This window comes from Acytostelium subglobosum (genome assembly GCF_000787575.1).
Source record: "Acytostelium subglobosum LB1 DNA, scaffold: scaffold4, whole genome shotgun sequence".
Classification (NCBI taxonomy): domain Eukaryota; phylum Evosea; class Eumycetozoa; order Acytosteliales; family Acytosteliaceae; genus Acytostelium; species Acytostelium subglobosum.
The window spans coordinates 501,791-515,020 of NW_012236528.1; the positions used below are offsets into that span (position 1 = coordinate 501,791).

At 41.8% G+C, this 13,230-nt stretch overlaps 7 protein-coding genes across 7 annotated transcripts; 5 read left to right on the forward strand and 2 right to left on the reverse strand.

Annotated features, from left to right (window-relative positions):
• Nucleotides 1-1,551: 1,551 nt before the first annotated feature.
• On the forward strand, nt 1,552-3,763 carry SAMD00019534_023620 (hypothetical protein; the record flags this gene model as incomplete). The annotated part of the gene is made up of 6 exons (XM_012901660.1): nt 1,552-1,585; nt 1,654-1,791; nt 1,880-2,035; nt 2,124-2,320; nt 2,391-3,064; nt 3,148-3,763. The coding sequence occupies 6 exons, from the start codon at nt 1,552-1,554 to the stop codon at nt 3,761-3,763; spliced, it is 1,815 nt and encodes a 604-aa protein (XP_012757114.1).
• Nucleotides 3,764-4,306: 543 nt separating this feature from the next.
• SAMD00019534_023630 (hypothetical protein) lies at nt 4,307-4,486 on the forward strand (the record flags this gene model as incomplete). Its single annotated transcript, XM_012901661.1, has 1 exon — nt 4,307-4,486. One exon carries the CDS (start codon nt 4,307-4,309, stop codon nt 4,484-4,486), a length of 180 nt encoding a protein of 59 aa, XP_012757115.1.
• Nucleotides 4,487-4,552: 66 nt separating this feature from the next.
• SAMD00019534_023640 (hypothetical protein) lies at nt 4,553-5,684 on the forward strand (the record flags this gene model as incomplete). Its single annotated transcript, XM_012901662.1, has 5 exons — nt 4,553-4,612; nt 4,802-4,863; nt 4,986-5,060; nt 5,163-5,475; nt 5,544-5,684. 5 exons carry the CDS (start codon nt 4,553-4,555, stop codon nt 5,682-5,684), a joined length of 651 nt encoding a protein of 216 aa, XP_012757116.1.
• A 99-nt stretch (nt 5,685-5,783) lies between these two features.
• SAMD00019534_023650 (hypothetical protein) lies at nt 5,784-7,326 on the reverse strand (the record flags this gene model as incomplete). Its single annotated transcript, XM_012901663.1, has 4 exons — nt 5,784-5,892; nt 5,978-6,439; nt 6,508-6,818; nt 6,901-7,326. 4 exons carry the CDS (start codon nt 7,324-7,326, stop codon nt 5,784-5,786), a joined length of 1,308 nt encoding a protein of 435 aa, XP_012757117.1.
• A 795-nt stretch (nt 7,327-8,121) lies between these two features.
• Nucleotides 8,122-8,908, forward strand: SAMD00019534_023660 (hypothetical protein; the record flags this gene model as incomplete). Its single annotated transcript, XM_012901664.1, has 3 exons — nt 8,122-8,167; nt 8,238-8,660; nt 8,727-8,908. The coding sequence occupies 3 exons, from the start codon at nt 8,122-8,124 to the stop codon at nt 8,906-8,908; spliced, it is 651 nt and encodes a 216-aa protein (XP_012757118.1).
• Nucleotides 8,909-9,440: 532 nt separating this feature from the next.
• Nucleotides 9,441-10,778, reverse strand: SAMD00019534_023670 (hypothetical protein; the record flags this gene model as incomplete). Its single annotated transcript, XM_012901665.1, has 5 exons — nt 9,441-9,582; nt 9,654-9,780; nt 9,871-10,371; nt 10,467-10,692; nt 10,776-10,778. Coding segments are annotated over 5 exons (999 nt in total), but the record flags the coding sequence as incomplete, so codon positions are not given.
• Nucleotides 10,779-12,513: 1,735 nt separating this feature from the next.
• On the forward strand, nt 12,514-13,103 carry SAMD00019534_023680 (hypothetical protein; the record flags this gene model as incomplete). Its single annotated transcript, XM_012901666.1, has 2 exons — nt 12,514-12,730; nt 12,803-13,103. Coding segments are annotated over 2 exons (518 nt in total), but the record flags the coding sequence as incomplete, so codon positions are not given.
• Nucleotides 13,104-13,230: the final 127 nt, after the last annotated feature.

Below are 13,230 nucleotides of genomic sequence, written 5' to 3' on the forward strand. Positions count from 1 at the left end.
ATCTATGACACGATGAGAATGTGAGTGAGGTAATAGAGTTTGGAAAAATACCAGCCTCAAATAATTGATTAAAGTAAAGTACACTAAGTTTTGTCAACGATGAAGGTAACAAATTTTGTCTAATAATTTGATTTCTCAAATTGAGTGTCTGAAGTGATTGGGGCAGCGTGTCGGGAGGGCTACATGACTCCAAGCAGTTAAGTTCTGTCAAAGTTGGAGGAAGAGAATGAACTGAGATTTGACCACCAAGTACCATAGATTTGGAAATAATTGTTGAGTGTATGAATTACTGTATATTTCATATGTTATGGACACCCCCTCCTCGAACAGGTACTATTGTGTTATCTCATACCAATTTGGGACTATGTTCTGGTTCACTTCCAAATATAGTAGTAACCTTTTATTGCAACATTTCCTTTTATAAGTATCTTTCCAAAAAAGGATTTAATTTATCCCAATCAAACAAACAGTTTTTTAGTTGAAGTAATGAACATGTCCATTATTTATGCAATGGAAATGAATGAATGTGTTCAAACATCAAACATTAAGTTGGAAGAGATATAATATTATTTATGTAGATAACTATCAATCATGTCATTAACAGAAGCAGAGAGAGCAAGAATAGTTGCAGCCAAGACGAGAGGATATTCAAAGAATTTAATATCAAAAATGTTTGATGTTTCCCGATCAACAGTGAGCAGGACTATTCAGCGACACGGAGAGCGAGGAGACTTCAAGGACCGCGTCAAATCGGGACGCCCTTCAAAGTTTTCTCGAAGACTTAGGAGGAGGATCATTAGAGCTTTGGTCAGGAAAGAGGTAATCAGTCTGGAGGAGTTGAAAGCCAAACTTGAAGAGAGATACGAAACAAACATTTCAACGGCTCAAATATCACGTATTGCCGCAAAGGAAGGCCTCACCTATCGCAGTTTAAGCAGGAAGCACGATCTAAAGCAAGACAACGCCGATCAAAGACTTGAGTTCGCATTGGCTCATCGAGACTGGACGGTTGAGCAATGGGAGGAGATAGTATTCTGTGATGAGACCACAATTGAGTCCAACTTCAAGAACTATCGTCAGTACGAGTGGGCCAGACAAGATAACAATACATTCAGCCGTGTTCATGGCATAACACAATAGTACCTGTTCGAGGAGGGGTGTCCATAACATATGAAATATACTGTATATATATATTTAACTAATAAATAAAGGGATGAATGTATGAATGTATGAATCTTATTAATGGATTTCTAATATCTATATTACAGATCTCTTTAAAAACTTTAAAAATTATATAATATATTAATATATTTTAAATGGTTGAACTCCGGACATCCTCCAAAGTCACCATATTGTCGTCAAGTGTAGATTATTTGAATTAGTTTTTCAAAGTTGACCCTGGGGGAATTCAGAATCACACTTTGGGGTTAGTGAACTCACCAACTTGGTTCATTTATTCATTCACATACACATACACATACATATACACAAACATTATTATTATTTAGTAAATAGATTTAGAAATATAGAGATAGATATATATAGAAAGACATGGCGACTAGTTGTAAAACGATTGCAAAGGATAGTAAGTCTCTTGACAAGTCGGACATCACTATCAAGTCAATCTCTCTCTGACACTCAACACAAACATAGGGATTATAAATGAAATATGTAGACAGGTCAATCCAGAGAAGAACAATGGTTGGAAGATTATGGTCGTAGATCAAGATGCATTGCGTATCATATCTGCATGCTGTCAGATGTTTGATATCACTGAGGAGAAGATCACAGGTATATACACTTAATATTAGTTTGTTTGATTGTGTTAGTCGGCACTAACATTACATTCATTCATTCATTCATTCATTCATTCAATTAGTTGTCGAGAAGCTTGAGAATCAAAGACAGAGACTACCAAATGTAGAGGCAATATACTTCCTAACACCTACGACCAAGTCGATTGATAGACTCATTGAGGACTTTAAGAAGAAGGGTTCACCACAGTATGCTGCAATCCATCTGTTCTTCACTTCAAGTGAGTCATCAACATCATCATCAACATGTATCATCTCCCTCCCTTCTAACTCTCAATCTATCAATCAATCAATCAATCAAACAAACAGAACTACCTGATTCAGAGTTTAGGAAATTGTCAACATCAAATGCAGTGCAGAGAGTCAGGACAATGAAGGAGATGAACCTTGAGTTCCTTGCTTATGAATCACAGGTGTTCCACTTTGATCAGAAACACGCTCTCAACCCTCTCTTCTCACCAGATGCTGTGAACCCAGTGGAGGAACAAGCCAAGATTGCTGTCAGAGTATGTAACACATTGATACACATGCACGACACGCAGTTGAATAGATGCTGACCTCTTGTACGACAAACAGTTGGCATCATTCTGTGTTACAATGAATGAACTACCAGTGATTAGATACTCTAGATCAAACATGGTGGCTGCTGTAGTGGCTGGTATGACTCAGGATCGTTTGAATGAGGTTGCAAAGATCAAGACCTTCCGTCCAAGCGATGACAGATCAACGTTGCTCATTCTCGACAGGTCGCAGGACCCAATCGCTCCACTGCTGCACGAGTTCACCTACCAGGCAATGGTGTGCGATCTGTTCAAGATTGAGAATGACAAGTACACCTACGACTCGGTCACCAACAATGGTGTGGTCAAGAAGGACGCGCTGCTCAATGAGTCTGACTCGTTCTGGACACATCTGCGCCACAAGCACATTGCCGACGTCAGCGACTATCTCAAGACCAGACTGGACGAGTTCCTGCAGACTAACCAGGTGTCGCAGTACTCGCAGCACAACACAGGCTCGCTGAAGGAGGCCAGCGATGTCGTCAGAAACCTGCCACAGTACCAGGAGATCATGTCCAAGTACGCACTGCACATCAACTTGGCCGAGCAGGCATCACAGCTCTTCAACGACCAAATGGCCAACATGGCCTACCTCGAGCAAGACATGGCAACTGGCGAGGACTCCAAAGGCAACACACCCAAGAACATTGTTGGAAGATTGTCCACATTCCTCAGTGATCCAGTACTTGAGTAAGTCAATGTAGTCCATGTCCATTCAATCAATCTATCGATCACACTCACTCACCTCCCATATCCTCCTCGCCTCACAACAGTAAGAATGATAAGGTTCGTCTCTTGATGCTGTATATCATCTCCCAAGAGGGAATCAAGGACGCAGACCGTCGTAAGCTGATGGACCTGGCAGGACTCAGCCTGGAGGATCAATCGTCGATCGCCAACCTCTTCTATCTGGGCGTCACCATGATGAAGGGCGCCAAGGGCAAGCAAAAGACCCAGCTCCCCAAGCAGAGGAAGCAGGACGACGGCAGTGTGCCCTACGAGGTGTCTCGTTTCGTGCCCACCATCAAGGATATCGCCGAGAGCTTGGTCAATGAGAACCTGCCGGAGGAGGACTTCCCCTACGTGATGGGCAACCCCATTGTCAAGTCCACCTCGGCACCAGTCAGCAAGGTGTCGCTAAAGGGCAGAAGCAACCAGCCACACTGGGCCGACCCCCAGGCACAGAAGGAGGAGATCAAGTATTCAGGCAGCAAGTTAATCATCTTTATGCTGGGTGGCATGTCATACTCTGAGATGAGATCCATCTATGAGATTGCTGCCTACTACAAGCGTAACATATATATTGGATCCACTGGCATGTTGGTCCCCAACGAGTATGTTGGCGATGTCAAGTCACTCAAGAAGATGAATGATAACATCGGTAACTAAGCCAGTCAGTAATCCTGGATTGGGTCAATCATGTGTGCATCCAATTCATTCAATCTAGCACGCATGAATGTCTTGACCCAATCCATCCATATCCACCCTACCCTACTCTACCCTACCCATACCTGTATTCAATAAACCTTTATAGCGAGTGCAATTGCAATCATTAGGACTCATAACAGGTAGTCAATACCATAGTTGGATAACATTACTACATTTAGTGTATGTATCCTAATCCATCATTTTGTACAAGATTGGATAATTATCCATTTCCAGACAATATTCAATCACTTCCAAAGGGTATAAATAGAGTTGGAAGGATACTCAATCATATCATTCAATCAACAATCCAATCATCAATCAATTAAACAATCAATTAATCTACTATAATACTATTATTCCACTATCCTTCGAACATTATCAACATGACTATCATTGGTAAGTACTCCATCTATCACTCACTCGCTCCCTATACACTCTCTAACATAACATTGATCCATTCATATCATTTGTGAACCAGCCAACTTGAAGAACATGGGACATCCAATGTCTGCTCTCCAACAATCATCATCGATCGTGTCCTCCTCTGGTGCTGCAACTCCATCAACAATGCAGTCCAACAATGCTCTCGCTTGTAGAAGAAGAATCAGAATCAAGGTCAACATCTTTGGTGATCGTTGTGGATGTGATGGCCTTGATGGTCTCGATGGCTGTGATGACGACTGAGGAATGACTGAGCGAGTTGTACTTGATTCACCTTACAGTGTTACAAACAAGTGAGAACATAAATAAATGATGTGTCTCACCCTGAGTGTCGTCTCCACATCTAATTCTCCACTTTTGATGAAGATTGTGTGTTGCAAAAAAGACGAAACAATCGTTTTCCAAACCATTATTACTAACTCTACACTTATAACTCAAAATACACACATAAATATTTATATACATATACAATAATGGTATGTTCTATCTATATTTTGATGTGTACTCATCATGACAACACAAGTTAGTTACTAACAATCAAATCAATCAATCACACAGGCAAGGAAACCATCGATTGCTCCAAAGAAGATCCCATTGATCAAGCATAAGGGAGAACATATGTAGGTGATCTTGCCTTGGACTGCACTCACATCTCTCTTGTTCGAACATTACAACTGACCCAAACACATCATTCACTCATTCGACTATCAATCAATCAATCTATGACGATCAATCAATACAGACAAAAGACCAACAGAGATAGACAAATAGAGAGATCGAAGCAGGTAGCAGAGTTCAACAAGAAACTAGCAGCAGTGTATGTTATGCGATCATGCACATGAATGAAGAGACAATAACAACATATAGTCAGCCAGCCAAACTAACCAATTATTAACGCGAACACTACAACAACAAACAGACCAGAGGACACATCACATCATATGTTCTTCTCATTCAATGAGGCTTTGATTCCACCATACTATGTGATCATCGATACCAACTTTATCAACTTCTCCATTTCAAACAAGATCGATATTGTACAGGGTCTGATGGACTGTCTGTACGCCAAGTGTATCCCATGCATAACAGACTGCTGCTCGGCAGAAATCGAGCGTCTTGGACCCAAATACAGAATTGCACTCAAGATATCCAAAGATCCACGCTTCCAACGTCTAACATGCATGCACAAGGGAACATACGCTGATGATTGCATCATTAACAGAATAACAATGGTAAGTTGACTAGACTACAGGCAGGCCCTTCGAAACATCAATCAATCATACTAACCTGTTGTTTGTAGCATCGTATGTACATGGTTGCCACTTGTGATGCTGATCTAAGGAGGAGAATAAGAAAGGTACCAGGTGTACCCATTATCTACTTGAAAGGAAAGAAATACACGATTGAGAGAATGCCAGATGCTCCTGGTGCTCCAAAGTAAAGCGAACGTTAATGGAATAAAACAATCATTGTTCTTTCTATTTATCTATCTATCACCAACTCCATGTGATTGATGTGATCGCCACTGTCTGGACAACAATTAGTTCTCCAACAGGTCAATGGTTCTGGTCAAGATCTTGACGGCCTTCTTGAAATCACTCAATGAAGCGTACTCATTGTCTCCATGGTAGGTCTCCTCCTTGCCAAAGCTAGGTGATTGATAGAGAGAGGTTAGTTCGTTGATCAATCACATCAACTAACCAACAAACGAATGAATGAATGAATTAATCTTACCCTGTGATCTGGAGATCGAATCCACTGTCTTGGAGATCCTTCACGAGTGGAAGGGTACCACATGTTGAGACTGGCTTCAACTCGCCAGTGACCTCGTTGGTAGCTTGAGCCAATGCCTTGTATCCTGTAGAGTCGATGTTACAAGCGACACCCGGTGATGACTCGCCAATCCACTCGAGCTCAACCTTGCCAGTGAGTCCCTCCTCGGGCAAAGAGTACTTGTGGAAGGGTCCGTGCGATGGGAGGCTGTTGATGTCAGCGTTGATATCAGCGACGTAGGACTCAACCTTCTTTCTCATTTCGTCCATGTTATAGAATGGAGTGAGACGGATGTCACCACAGATGACAGCCTCGCCTGGGATCTGATTGTACGATCCATCGATCCTCTTCCACAAAGTTGGCTTCATTGATGAGGAAACCTCATATCCATACTTGTGCTCCTCTGGATGTGGCTTGAAGTCCCTGATGATCATTCATTAGTTAGTGACTGATTGATTGATTGGTTGGGTTGTGTCGCCAGCGCTACTCACTCATAGAATCTCTTTTGGATGACGGCCAGGGCCTCGGTGACCAACTCGATAGAGTTGATGGACTTGTGTGGGAGGGCACTGTGGAAGATCTTTCCGGATGCCTTGAGGTTCCAGTTCTGAGCACCACCTGTTCCGATGGTTGGCTGCATATCAGCAGAGTCGACCCAGTACAGTGGGCCATGCTTCAAGTGATCGATCTTTCCACGCTTGTTGAGCTCATCAACACCAACGCCTGGGATCTCATCATTCTCCTCGCTGGCAATGAACACAGCATTGATAGAGTGCTTCAATGTTGGCTTGTGGGTGGCAAGCTAAAGGGTTGGTAGGGTAAGGGTAGGGTATGTTAGCCAATCGCAAGAAGGTGGTGAGGAGACGGCGGTACATCACACATACCTCGATGAAGAGGTCAGTCAACAGGGCAACGTGTCCAAGACAGTCGGTGGTACCACGACCGTAGAGACGATCGCCATCGATGGTGAGCTTGAATGGGTCGACCTTCCAGTTGTCGGCGATGGCTGGAACAACGTCGAGATGGGAGCCAACGAACGAGATGCACTTGTCAGCGACGGCGCCTGGGTATTGGATCAAGATGTTGCCACGGCCCTCGTGGTAAGCGACGTGCTCAACCTTGAGCACACCACCATTCTCGACCTTGTATGGCTCGAGAGCGGCCAACACATGACGGCCGGCATTATCCTCCACAGGGATGAGTTCGGGTGGCTGATTCTGCAGAGTCTTTGCCTCTCCAATGAGCTTGGTGAGCAATGTCAAGAATCTTGGCTCATTCAATTCGTAGTGTCCAACTGTTGATGATGACATGATTATTCGTTATGTTATGTATGTATATGTATGACTGTCTCAAACACTAATAATGAAAGGGATTGTGCATCTACATCTTTGACAAACATCCATGTTCACTCAGTTTTTCGAAAAGCCCAAAGAACATTCATAGCCTCGTTGTTGGTCACCAAAGTATCATGATTTTTTTTTTGAATCTTGATTGGTTGATTGAATCCCATAATAATAACAATACAATATATTTATTAAAATAGTTTGTTATATTTATGTATGATATATAAATACCTTTATAACTAGATAATAGTTCCGAAAGAGAGTGAGAACTTGGTTCTCAACTAACCGACTCGATTCATTGCGCGCGTTTTGGTTGAATCGTTCATTCATAACAATTATTTTTCAAACATTAATTTTCGATGACACAACACCTTGCAAAACAAGTGTGTTTGGGTGTGTTTGTAGGGTATGAGTGTGTTCAACTGTTTCGTTCACAACAAATTACATTCACTTCAACAACAACAACATCATCCATTCATACACATAGTATATCTATCTACATATACAAACACTAACTACTATTCACTTACTGCTGGCTGCCCTGCTGCTGTGTATTTATTATTCTTGTAATTAATAATCTATCTATCTATCTATATTCACTTCATTCATTCGTTCATTCAAATCAGCTTCTCAACTTGATCATTCCTATATATATATCTAACAGACAAGATAAACACAGACTCGAGCCGATTCGATCATATATACATACATTAGTATTATTACACGCGTCAACTTTATACTCAATCAATCAATCAATCAATCATGTCCAAACCATCTGGTCAAGAAGAATATGACTACTTATATAAGAGTATGTTTGAGTGTGATCAATCAATCAATCATTCATTCAATCTAACAATCAATCAATCAATCAAATTTAGTCGTACTCATTGGAGACAGTGGAGTAGGTAAGAGTAACTTGCTCTCGAGATTCACACGCAATGAGTTCAGCTTGGAGACAAAGTCGACGATTGGTGTGGAGTTTGCCACTCGCTCGATTGTCACAGAGTCAAAGACGATCAAGGCACAGATTTGGGACACGGCCGGTCAGGAGAGATATAGAGCAATCACATCGGCCTACTACCGTGGCGCCGTCGGTGCTTTGCTCGTCTATGACATTGCCAAGCAGGCCACCTACAAGAGCGTTGAGAGATGGCTTACGGAGCTCCGTGAGAATGCCGACCGCAACATCGAGATCATGCTGGTTGGAAACAAGAGCGATTTGAGACACTTGCGTGAGGTATCCACCGACGAGGCCAAGGAGTTCTCAGAGAAGCACAACCTTTTATTCATTGAAACGTCAGGTATGTTCGAGAGATGTTCGCGTTGCCGGGTCATGTGACATGCACTAACAACAACCAACAATATAGCTCTCGACTCGAGCAATGTAGACGTTGCCTTCCAAACCATTTTGACACAGATCTATCACAAGATGAACAGACGAGCTACCGTTGCAACAGTGGAGACTCACCAAGAAATATCGCACAACACCAACATCATTGATGTCTCTGCCCAGAGTGGCACAAAGAAGGAGCCTGGATGCCCGTGCTAATCAATCCATATACACACCACTTCCACAAGCTCACTTCCAACCTTCCCAACCCTCCATCCAACCTTCCTTCCTTCCTCCCAACCTTCTCCTCCATCTATTTCATTGACGCGCATTAGTGTGTCATTTGACAACGTACCGCGGGTCCCAGGTCGAGGCCTGGGCCACGAAATCACCTTGATTGATTCTCAAGGCTATTAAAATACCCATTATATTGCCCTAACATTGTTGTTGTTATTGTTGTCGTCTTGGCCAACTGACACTGGAGTCTTATCAATATTACACAGGATGTTTATTGGATGGATGGAATGGATGGATTGATTGAAGGACGACTACCATGGCCAAAGGAACATCACTCCCACTGAGAGTGTGTTTGATGCCAATGGTGACGACATGTCAAAGTCGGAGTTGGTTGGGATAGGAGATAGAGGGATAAGGATATGGATAGGGATGGGGATTGATTGTGTCATGTTGACCTATGTTGTAGTTTGTTTGTTGTTTGTTGTTTGTTGTTGTTGACATTTGTGGATGTTTAGTCGCTTTCATCGTCTGAAGCCTCTGGATCCTCTGTTGGAATCTCGGCTGGGGTCTCGGCTGTTGGTGTGGAAGTTGATGGTGCTGCCAGAGGTTTAGACACACCTCTTCTCCACAGGGTGATTTCCTGTTGCTTAAAGTATCTAGATTGAGACGAATGTATTGTTAATAAGTGGACTGATGTTGATGGGCCAAGCCAAGAGGAAACACTTACTTCTTATCGTCCTCGTCAATCAAAGCGAGGTTAAGGAAGTATTTGACAGAGAACTTGTTGTGAACGCTTCTGTAGGTTGGTGTCAGGTCAAAGACCGAGAGGAACAGTCTAACTGGGATGGACTCGCCTGTTTATACGATCGCGCATGGTTAGTTAGTCAGCTGTTTGCCATCAATGTCTCGCCTCGCCCCCGCCACGCCTCAAAGTAATAACATACCTCTGACTGGAGCACCGTCCATGATCTCGAACTTGGTCAGTGTCTCATTCTCGTTGAATATATTGGGACCGGAACCGGTCTGCTCTCGCTTGATCAGGGCGATCTCCATGTGCTTGATCTTGATACGCACGAGCAGGAAGTAGATCTTTCCGATGATGACGTCCTTGAGATGGTACTTGGACTTGTTGTACTCGAACTCGATGTGGAGACAGTCCTCAATGCCGACCTCCATCTTGATGTTGCTGTTGACATCGGGTGGCTTGTTGAAGTTGATCACCCAGATGTCAAACTCCTTCACGATGTTGGAGCCATAGTTACGACCGATGGTCAGTCGCACAAAATATCTTAGACGCACGTTGGTGCCGTTGTATGATTCGTACTGCTTCTCAACATTAAGGAAGTCGAACTGGAATGTCTTATTCTCCACCAACTCGCCAGCTGGTGCCAGCTCGCGTACCAAAGATGTGAACTCATAATGATTGCCTCTGTCATAGAACAACTCTGTATATGTATGGTATGTTTGAATGGATGATTGAATGAGTGACCTGTTTGATCGATCGATTGTATGTATGTATGAATGAATATGGATGTCTTACCAATCTGTCCAACAAACTCTACTTTGATGCCCTTGTGCTCGATCCTCTTTGACTTGTCCTTGAGGTTGATGGCCACCTTGCCAGAGACCTGCTCGTTGCCAACAAAGACGAATAGCTTCTCCATCTTGCCCTTGTCCGACGTGACCTGAATGGTCTTTCTGTTCTGACATCCATCCAGATCAAAGTCAATTGAACATGGTGTGCCGAATGTATTACTCAGGAAGTTCTACAATGTTGAGTAACATGTTGTTAGACTTGTCTTCGAATGAATGATAGAGTGAGTGAGTCAGCGAGTCTCGTCCAACATACCATGATTATGTGAATATATAATGTGATGTGATATGATGTGAGACCCTTTCTTTCTTCAAGTGTCTCTTTCTCTATGTCACTGTATGTGTGTGTGTTTCTATGTCCCTGTATCTGTAAGAATGAACTAGCCCCCTCAAATGCATGCAAGACATTAGACAGAGAATCGGTATCTCAGGAAGCAAGCCATGACACACCAAAAAAACTCGAGTCTTTAGCTGCAAAAATTTTGGAACATTGTGTGTTTCGCAGATTCATTGCTCTCAATAATAATTAATAAAAATGAGAATAATCCAGGTCCAATTCCAAAGACCTGCAAAAACTGCAAATCTACATTTGTTTTGTCCGATCTGGTCCTTGGATTATATGTTCACAAACACATATATATTTGTATACATATATCAATCAAAAAAATAATCAATGACACTCACTCATTCATTCATTCAATCAATCAATCACTCACTCACTCAATCACTCAATGATGATAGGTGTCTAATACTGGATTAAACCCTTATGTTAGGCCTTGTATGAATGTGTTGTCAACGATAATAATGTTGGTAAACACATCAACAAAGTCCTTTCGTTGGGAGAATAGAATGTACAGGGCCTTGTACATTGGGCGATTTATTATTAGTTAACATTGAGTCCAAATAGCACCCTGACCATTTAGTTGAAAGGATGGTCCTCACTATATCAGGTATGTATAGTATGGTATGATATGATATGGTATGGAATGGAAGTTGCTTGTGCTTGTTTGTTTGTTCACAAGTAGTAGTTAAGGGCTCGGTATACCCTAGTTCGTGCTCCCATAGATCACCCATGGAGGGCTCGCACTCCCCACACATATGTATATCAATCAATCCAACCACACACACCACTGATCACATGTAATGAACATGATATACGAAAGGGGAGTTAGTGATTGAGGGTGTGTGGTGCGTGTGTACCAACTCAAGTGAGAGTGCCCTTTCGATGGATTGTGTGTCGTAACTGACTGAAGAATGACCCCCAAGAAGCATACTTACTTAGTGCTGGTACTTATGAACAAATAACAAGATGTATGGCCTTGGATAGAGGTACGCGAGTATGTGGTGGTGGAGAGATGGAATCAAATAATACAACTAACAAACAAACAAACATGGATGGATGGATGTTGTTGGATACACATATGTTGTTGATGTTTTGGCATTGATGACAATAGCATCAAACACATGATGTGCTGTTGGTATTGGTATGATGAGCTACCTTCCATCAACAACAAGGTCACCAACCAACAACCAACTACTCATACTACTACGGCTATTACTACTCACCATTGATTGAGTGCTTGTGCAAGGTCGTCGAGGAGTGAGGCAACTGGTGGTGATGGGCAGGTAGGCCAACCCGACTATCCAACCGGCCATGCCTGCCAACATGCCTGCACATACCATGTAAGAAACAAATATTGGTAGGTAGGTTAGTAGGCGTCCATGGCATTGATCGATGGATGAGTTACAATCACTATCTCTATCCTAAACACACACACAGACACAATTAATAATAATATTATTTTTAAACAATCAATATTCCTACCTTCCACATCCTCACTCCTTGATCATTTCAAATTGTTCACCAGTCTGTCTGTTGTTGTCTGACAGTTCATCATCAATCTTCATCTAACAATCAATCAAACTGACTTGTCCAAGTCCACAATAATAATAATAATAATAATAATAGTAATATATAAATAGAATTAATAATAATGTCACTCAATCAAGAAGAAAATTGTTATTGTGATCCAACAATACCATCTATAGGTTGTAATAGAGTAGGATGTTTATCAATTGCAATAGTATTCTTAATATTATTCTTGGTACCATTTGGAGTTTGTGTATATCGCATTGGATACAGCTTCAAGACCAAAGCAAAGAATAATTGGTCTTTAATATCACATATATTTATAATGGTCACATGTTTCTGTAAGATCTATTCTATAACCATCCATGGTCATTAATCAATCAATCAATTCTAACATCATCCAACAACAACAGGTAGGATAGTGCGTTCTGCATTACAGATAAAGGAGAATGATAATGCGGTGTTGATGGCATTGTTATATATTGTACCAATATGTTTATTGATAGCATCGTATTTGAATACTTTATACGTTTGGATCAAGATCATATATCATATCAACTTCTCAAAGATTGTCGCCAGAATATTTCCAGCAATGGGATGGTTCCTTATATGTTACCAAGTAGTCCTATTCGTCCTATTCTTAATTGGATGTATAGTATATTGGGCACCAATCGCTACCAATATTGTATTCCTAATATATCTAGTCAGTGGAGCGTATGTATATCTCATCACTCACATTTTTGATCAATCAAGTTAACATCATTGGAACTATTCCCCCCCCCCCCCCCCCATCACAGTGTCSGRATTCCAGTCTTTGGAAAGATGATTTGGAATGAGTATA